We start from the raw sequence: 8920 nt of genomic DNA on the forward strand, positions 1-8920 counted from the left end.
TCCTGGTTTCACACAGCCAGTCCTCACTGGATCACGGTTCTACTCACGTCATATGAAGCTAGTTTGCTTTCGCATCGAGTTAGATAGTTAGTTCTCCCGCCTGCACATCTGTCTGTCTGAGACTTACACCTGTTTTTTCACTCACAGTCCTGGCCTTCCCTCTGCCAAGCCTCCGCCTGGATTATTCTACCTGGAGTCACATCTTCTCTTCTCCTGCTCGTATACTTAATAAAAGACTTTTATATTTGTAACACCTCTTTACATACACGTATGTACACTTTAATTAAGTTTGATATCAACGCCTAGGGGATATTATGCTGCAGGTAACCATAGCAACAATACTTTACATTCTGTTACCAGGCAACTCGCAGGCGAAACAAAACTAACAATGAATTAAGCCGACTAAAAAAAACAAAAAACAAACAGAGTAAATCCATTTAAAAATATGGATGACAGTTGCAGCACAAGCTGCCATGTTATCCTGTGCAAAGTGTCGTTATTAAACCGTGTGGGAAAGTTAAACTTGAAAACTATAATTAGGCTGCTTGTTATTTTACATTCGTACCCCAGCCGGGCTCTGTCAGAGGTGAATTTGAACAACTCCAAATCCTCCACACCCACACATCTGATTTTTTTTTTGTTTAACACGTGTAGAAACTGAAAATTAGACACAGCAGTCTTATATTTCAAAGGATGTTACAGCTAGCCTAACACACACCCTGTCTCACAGTGACTCACAAAGTAACTTTGTGGTGATTTGTGATAGGTGGCTGATGTTAGCAAGTTAAGAACAAGGAGCTCCTCCTGCAACAAACGCCGAACAAGCCAACGTCCAAATGCAAAGGTCACATTGAATTAAGTCACAAAGTCACAAAGTACATTTGCCTCTGAGGGCTTTACAATCTGTACAGGGAGTGACGCCCTCTGTCCTTAGACCCTCGGTTCGAGTGAGGAAAAACTTGCCCACAAAAAACTTTTAACAGGGAAAAAGGTGGAAGAAACCTCAGGAAGAGCCACAGAGGAGGGATCCCTCTCCCAGGACGGACAGACGTGCAATAGATGTCACGTGTACAGAACAAATCAACACAAACATATTGTACAATTACAATGACTGATAAAATGATTACAGTAGCAGTGGAACCTGTGACTACTGAATTTCAAATTAAAACCTGCTACGGAAAAAAAACCCCTGAATGCAGCGTGAGGTGATGCAAAGTTGTTTTCTAAAGGACGCTGGCATCTCAGGTGACACAGCACTGACCAGTGAAGTAAAAAAAATTAATTTCTATGCAAATAACAAAACTCATCTGTAAATATAGTTTGAAAACGTTAGCATGGTAAACTGCTCGAAAGTTTCCAGTCGTTGATATGGCAACAGCAACAACAGAGAAGTGTCAAAGGGTGTGCGTGTTTTGTTTAATTCCAGTAGGTGTGTTACATTACTTATGACTGACACAGTCAAGTGTTCCTGCCCAAAGATGATATATATTATAAAAATGATAATACACCCTGAGGTAGGCTGATACAGAAAGAAGAAGCATCGTCCATTAATCTTCTTAATCAAAACAACTGATCATCAGTCAGTGTGTGTGCTGTGTGTTTTAAGAAACCCATCAGTCTGACAGATCTTATGACATAAACTGACCATGTTCATCAACCTAACATCAAACTGCTTCATGCTGACATTTATTGAAGAAAAAAGTCCAACTTTAAGCACCCGGCCTATAAATCAGCCTGTGATGTGCTATAGGAGGAGAAGGTTTTATAATTCACCCTCCTGTTGGATCCATTAAACAGCCAAGAGAGACGCAGCGATAAGCATCTACCCAGACGAGCACACACACAGAGAGCCAGAGCAAGACGTCAGTCAGAGGAAAGTGGTGAAATGAATGTGAAGCATGTCGCTCTGACTTTAATATAACTGAAAACAATCAGCCTGAAAATCCACAAACAATAGATGTTTTTCTTTGCTTTCTGAAAATATCGATATTTGTTTGCAGCATTTCATTCATTGAGCTGTGTGCATGTGTGTGTGTGTGTACGTACAGTGTTTGTATGGCTCTTAATGACGAGAAAGTCCCTTTGGCGATGGTCTGGAGCTTGTTGTCGTACAGCGAGAGCAGATTGAGGTTGTGCAGGTCCTGAAATGCGTCCACGCGGAGACACGCTATCTTATTAGCATTCAGCAACCTGGAATAAAGAAGTGACAGAGTGAAGGAGAGAGAGAGAGAGATGGAGAGAGATGGAGAGATGGAGGCTTATCCTGTTATCATTCTTCGATGAGTGCTTCAGATGTTACAGGTCAGTGATGATGGCTTTCAATCGTGATGTCTCCACTCTGATGACAATATTTTAGGTAAGCACTTTTCAGCAGAATATCAATGAGATGCGGATGTGAGCTCTTAGCTGCAACTATAGGTGTGTGTGTGTGTGTGCGTGTGTGTGTGTGTGTGTGCGTGCATGTGTGTGTGTGCACTCACAGTAGCTGCAGAGAAAACAATCCCTCAAACAGTCCTTTGGAAATCTCCGTGATCTTGTTCCCGTATAAAACCCTGTGCAACAGAAACACTACATTAATAAGTCATGAATAGAAACACACATATTATCCAGTAACAGCATTAATACTGACACTCGGCATATAACGTAAAGAGAGAGAGAGTCTCGCCGTACGACCTTCTGATCCACTAGCATCTGTTTCAGGCGGGATATAACTGGAGCACCTTTTATCAGACGTAAAATTAATATTTCGCCCGCGTTCGGAAATCACAGCGCCCATTAATCTTTGACAAGAACGCCAAGTTCATGTCAGATTGTAAAAGACCTTAATTATAAGCAGCCTGAGGGAGAAACGGTTGTAATTGTGAGTTACGTTGGCGATGTCTGACAACTACAGAATCTCAAAATATGTGTCTGAAAATCACCAGAAGCTACATCTAATTAAAGCCTGCTATTAGCACTAATTAAAACGATATAAAACACAATGAAAAATGAATTTATTTGGAGGGAGTGCAGGTCAAATTATGGGTGTAACCATCTTTGGAGTAGAATAACTGGAGGTTTTACAGTTCTTCTAGTTCTGCTGATCTTACAGTAAATCAGCGCAGTGTGAAACTAACAGGGTGGGACTCTTTACCGAGGAAACATCCAAAGAAAAACATCAAGACCTTAAATGATAAGACCTTAATCAAAAACAATACCACCCTCTTTTCTTTGTTGGCTTCCATTAAAAACACCGGTACTGTGACTTTCGCGCCAACGCCTGGTTGTACGTCAACACCAAAGGTTTTAAAGTACGAACTAGTTATGAACACTTTTCAACTGAACATCACAATAAAAGAAAAAAATGTCCATAAATCTGACTCGCAGTGTGAGTAATGTGGTCTGTTATCACAGAAAAGCCTTTTTTATAAACACGCCAGATTACATACACAAACAGGTCAAGGCTGAGACTGCCACTGCCTTGCCCAACAAATACCTTAGACGCACACACACACACACACACTGAGTTTTATCAGTCATCTTTCCGCTCCACGCCGAGTTGGGCTGTGTGTGTAGGCAGTCTAAAGACATGTGTTTTAGATTGGCTTTTATTTCATTGTGCTGAGTGGCTGTCCCTGAGAGACTTGAGGTTGGGAAACACATGATGCTGAGAGTGGACGCTTCATTTATGTTTCACACACACATTAGCACGTACTGTATTGAGCGACCCCACGCACACACACACACACACAGACACACACACACACAGAATCGATGGCTCATTTACATCCTCTTTAACCAAACCTTGACACACAATGAACACGCACACAGTTCAACTTAATGTGAAAGCCATACTGTATATGGTGTGTCAGCATGAATGTGTGTGTCCCATTCTCTCTGTGGTGAATGTGTAATGAGGTGGCAGAAGCCTCCATTCAGCAAATCAGCATTTATGAATTATTGACATTGGAGAGACGAGACCTTAATATAACTCCTTCATGAAATAACTCTACGTCCCTCGCTCCCTCTCCTGCTCCTCTCCCCTCGTCCCCTCTTTCCCAAAGCTTCACACGCAAAGCAGATGGTCCGAGGAGGAAGCCAAAGCAGCGCAACCAACGGCGCTTGTTGAAAAGTGCATCAGACCCTTGTTTTGTATTACATGACTTGACATGGGTACTTTAAAAAAAAAAAGATTTAGATTGCGCCATTATGTCTAACCACAAAAATAAGATAAGGAGTGCAACAGGGCACGTAACGCGAGTATCAGATGATCAGACGCAGATACAATAATCTATCTGCATATATTTTGGCACTGGAGGTGTTCTGGTTTCTATTGGGCAATTGGCCTTTTATGATAGGACAGCTGAAGATAGTGACACGCAATAAATTAGCCGTGCGATGCGGGATTCGAAACCGGGGCCAGCTGCAGCGAGGACTATAGCCTCCACACACGGGGCGGCCGCTTAACCCACTATGCTACTGACCGCCCCTGGCCAATCATGTTTGACCTGGCTTTGGTTGCCATGGGTCTATGTGGAGCCAATCAGCTACCGTCTGATGATGATTTATTGTTTTATTAGGTGTTTTTTCTGCATTCATTAGCAGAAATGTGTCTCTCGTCATTGTCGCGTATTAAGCTCATAATCAGGCTGCAGAACAAGTCTTGGGCATCCGCCAGCTATGTCATAAATTGGCCCATTGGCCACTTTGGCTACTGCCTCCAGAGGCTTCATCAGCTGACCAAGACTGTTGTTGCAACGATTTTAGTCATGTTTGATGGGCCAGTAGTGCTTAGCTACAGTTGCCAAATTATAGTTGTTTGTTGGACGGATTCAGTTATTACCCAAACATCACGATATACAGACTGACTCCTGCACCTTCTCCTCCAAATAAAGCGGTTTAGAGAACTCGGTTAAGCTTTTGGCTTGTGTGAGATAAGTCTGACAGCTTTTGTTTCTTGCTCTTCCAGCTCGATGTTGTTGTTGCGTTTCCCAGATCTCATAAATTAACTTGATGAGTATAGAGTTAACGTAAAAGACAGAAGTGAATTATAAAGCTACAAAAACAAAATCAAGTTATAACAAACAACTGCGCTTAAGGTGGGCTAAAGAGATTTTGGAACAGTAAGACGTTTGATATTCCTCATGAGAGACAAAAAGGGCTGATTTGTGGTGTTTTTGTGTATATACTGCGTCTGAAATACAAACATATCACATGTACTCACAGAGAGTTGAGGGAGCGCAGACCTTGGAAGGCGTCCGAGGCTAACTCTGATATTTGGTTGTTGCTCAAATCTCTGTGAAGAACAAAAGAGAGAAAAAAAAAGGAAACAGGAGACAGAGAGGGAGAGAGAGCCAGAGAGAAACATGAAAAGTTAAACAAGGAGGTCGACACAAAAAGCCACAAGCGGGGCTGAAACACAGCGTTTCTGTAGGCGGTTCGCAATGCATGAATCTCGTCATCTACTCACATCCTGCGCAGCTTCTTATAAGGAGAAAAGGCCCCAGCTGGGATCACCTTGATGGCGTTCTGCTCCAGTCGTCTGGAACCAAACATACACACAGACCATTGAGAAGCGACATTAACATTCCCCTATCACGGAGCTATCTCTGCTGTATCCTTGACTGCTGCTCATTCCCCGGGTGGGGGCGTCTGACCAAGGGGAACATTTCCAGATAAGGCGCTTTGATGACCGCTGCCAAAGTCGAGTCACATCTCTCTGATCTTTTGCCCTCTTTAACATGTGTAGAGTCAAGACATGCTCACAAACACACACAAGCAAACACGCCCATAAACTATCTGGGCAGTGTTCCATTAAGTGCCAGTTTGACTCTGCGTCAGTGAGGCCCAAACAAACCCGAGCCGGGCCGGGAGAGAGAGAGAAAGAAAGAAAGAGAGAGAGAGTGCAAAAAACAAAACAGACCCAAACAAGCGCTCTCTAAACATTTCACATGTTTAGTCACTGTGACAAGAAAGGCAGTGGAACATGATTTGCAAACCGACCATTCGATTGTGAAACTTTGCCCTACAATGAGTTTGTTTTTCATTTACTGTTCTCTTCTGTTTAGTTCCACTTTTCTTTCAGTCATTACACAGGAGTGTTGTTATGTATTACACTGTGTTCTGTTTTTTATGTTATTTAGGGAATAACCAAAGTCTCAAGAAGTCTGAAAGTCTTCTCAAAGCAGGTCTCACATCTCAAGTCAACCAACACTAGTTCAAGTCTATAATCAACATGCAAAGAAAGTGACCGAATCAGGTCTTAAGTCTCCACTCAGTGCAAGACAAATCAAATACGCAATCAAGTCTTGTGACGTCTCAAGTCAATTGAAACAAGTTCAACTCAAGTCCCAGGCCTTGTTAAACTGGTCTCAACTTGAGTGTAAAATCAGTCCAACTCAAGTCTTGTCAAATCAGGTCTCAACTCAAGGTCTCAGGTCAATCGAGACAAGTAAAAGTACATTATTTAAGTATTATCACAGCAGGTCTAAGTTAAGTCTTGAAGCTTTGTCAAGTCAAGTTAAAGACAATCAGTCTGTAATCCAAGTCCAAGTCAAGACTCAAAGTGTTGTCAAAGCAGCTCAGAATCCAAGTCAAGTGAAGTCAGCGGATAGTCCACGAGCTGCAAGTTTGAAGGTTGAAAGTCTCTGAATGTTTGTCATACATGGTTTTACCTTTATTAGACAGCAACAGCTGAGGAGAGACAGGAAAGCGAGGACAGAGAGAGAACGACATGCAGCAAAAGGCTGTGGCCTGGCATAGAAAGGACTCTACCAAGTGAGCTAACAGGACGCCCTGCGAATTTAAAGCATTGTTAAACAGTTTTTTTTAACATAATTGACACGTATTACTTTCAATGGTTAGACCTCACAATTCAATATTCAAGCTGTGGCTACACAAGGCCTGCCTAGAACTGTTATTTAGTTGTTTTCCAGGACTTTACCAGACCAGAACTTGAGATGTTTTTGTCCCTCAAGTCAAGCCTCATGTAAGTCAAGTCTCAGAGGAGTCTTGTCCAAGTTGTGCCTCATCTTTTGTGACTTGCAGAGTCTCATACTTGTCACTTTGAATCTGCTGCCTCTAATCTCTTTTCTCGACGGCTCCCCCCTTTTTAGATAAAGATATGATCTGTCTTGTCCTTCAGATTAATCTTTCAATTCTTTCCTCCTCATCCCTTCATTATTTTCTTAAGCAGGGAAGAGCTGCATGACCGGGCTTTCTCATTTCACAGATGTGCGGTTTTATTCCGCTGCACAGAACCAAAGAGAAGTGGTGAAACAGAAAGGTGGAAAGAGACAAAGCAGGAAAATGGAGAGAAGCACAGTGAAAGAACAAGAGAAATATCACTGCACCGAGTGCTGTTGCAGGAGTTTGTGTGTGTGTGTGTGTGTGTGTGCGCACGTGTATGCATGCAGAGTACAGCAGGTGTTAGTGTGTGTGTGCCTTACATCTCAGTAATGGTTTCAGGCAGGTTGGTGGGTATTTCTGTCAGTCCCTTCCCTCTGCAGTCCACGATGTTGTTACTGCAGGTGCAGGACTCTGGGCACTGTAACACACTGCAGGAGGAAGATGATGACGACTGGTGACCTACACAGAGACAGAGGGCCAATATTATCCACGGATAATAGTTCAAATCCCAGAAGGCAAAGGATACTGCAGCTGACATGAAATCAGTGGAGAAAATGTGAAACAGTGGCCAGGCAGCAAAGTGTGCAGGTGAGAGAGACTGTCCCTACATGTGATAGTGACCTTGTCTGTCTCCAGTATTGTTTTAAATCTTGTGTTCAGTACATATCTCAGTGCATGGGGTTAAAGCCAGGCCATGCAGGGAAAGATGAATACTTGCCTTCGTCCTCGTCTTGAAAAGCATGAGCAGAAGACAGTCAAGAAAAAGCAAAAAAAACGAGACAAAGCAAAAGACGGGTTTGCCACTGCAACAAGCGGATGTAAGTCACGGAAACAGACGAGAGAGCGAATATGTCAACTCAACCTACCTGTGCAGACAAACTCCTTCTTCTGCACCTCAGCCACGTTGTGCCCCCTCAAGTGCGGAGGGGCCATGCATTGCGTGTAAAGACCCAGACGTGGGCGCTGTCGCAGCCACTCTGACAGCCAGGCCACGTGGCAGTCACACTGCAGGTTGTTGGAGTGCAGGCGACTGGGTGGAGGAGGAGAGGGAGGAGGAGGAGGAGAGGGAGGAGGAGGGAGAAGAGGGGATGGCGAGTATGTGGTATGACAGGAAAAAGGAAGGAGGGGTCAGACAAGTAATAGATTTGAGGAGCGGGGTGGGTGGAGGAGAGAGAGAGAGAGATGCGGGGGATCGATCAATCAATTGTACAAGAGCACGGGTGAGAGGAATACTTCCCCCCCTAATGTACCAAATACAAGCGGCGTCGGCAAACACTTACAAGGTCCTGAGCTTCGGCATGTGGTTGAAACTGGCCACAGACAGTCGGCTGATGTTGTTGTTATTGAGGGTGCTGATGGGGTAAGAAAGCAGAAAACACAGCGGCATGTAGATTCACACGAGGTTGTGACATAGGGTGCGGGGTTTCACGTAATCAGTGTCAAATCCTGCAAACCGAAGCGTCTCTCAGCGAAGTCACGCCTTGACAACTTCAAGATTTATCCATCACTAAAGAATCGCGCCAACTATAGCTCTCCTGACTGCTGTCTGATTAAAAACTACATTCTGTGTTTCTTCTTTAGACACAAAATTAAAAACATAATGTCATTGCTCCCTCTGGAACGGCTCAGACTGAAAGAGACACAGCAAATATTTGACATCTTGGCAGAAAAACACAGAAAACTGTTTGTTTTTTTGTCTTTAGTAAGATACCAAAATGACATTTCAGCACAAGCACTTACCCTTGTAAAGTAAGAAAAAATGATTATCTTAAAATAGCAGAGGTTAGACACACCAGAAATATACCTTCAATGA

At 43.3% G+C, this 8920-nt stretch overlaps 1 protein-coding gene across 6 annotated transcripts in view; it reads right to left on the reverse strand.

The window, feature by feature from the left end:
- Positions 1-8920, reverse strand: part of slit2 (slit homolog 2 (Drosophila)) — an 88157-nt gene that overhangs the window by 23538 nt on the left and 55699 nt on the right. For 4 of the 6 annotated variants that reach the window (XM_019266203.2, XM_019266200.2, XM_019266199.2 and 1 more), the window contains exons 7-14: positions 8388-8459; positions 7974-8137; positions 7826-7837; positions 7428-7566; positions 5450-5521; positions 5204-5275; positions 2481-2552; positions 2047-2190 (exon numbers count right to left, since the gene is read on the reverse strand). In XM_019266203.2, the coding sequence (XP_019121748.2) occupies positions 2047-2190; positions 2481-2552; positions 5204-5275; positions 5450-5521; positions 7428-7566; positions 7826-7837; positions 7974-8137; positions 8388-8459 (747 nt within the window). The remainder of the gene's footprint in view (positions 1-2046; positions 2191-2480; positions 2553-5203; positions 5276-5449; positions 5522-7427; positions 7567-7825; positions 7838-7973; positions 8138-8387; positions 8460-8920) is intronic. The other 2 variants (XM_019266204.2, XM_019266202.2) reach the window with 1 other exon arrangement.

Source organism: Larimichthys crocea, unplaced genomic scaffold (genome assembly GCF_000972845.2).
Source record: "Larimichthys crocea isolate SSNF unplaced genomic scaffold, L_crocea_2.0 scaffold539, whole genome shotgun sequence".
Classification (NCBI taxonomy): Eukaryota; Metazoa; Chordata; class Actinopteri; family Sciaenidae; genus Larimichthys; species Larimichthys crocea.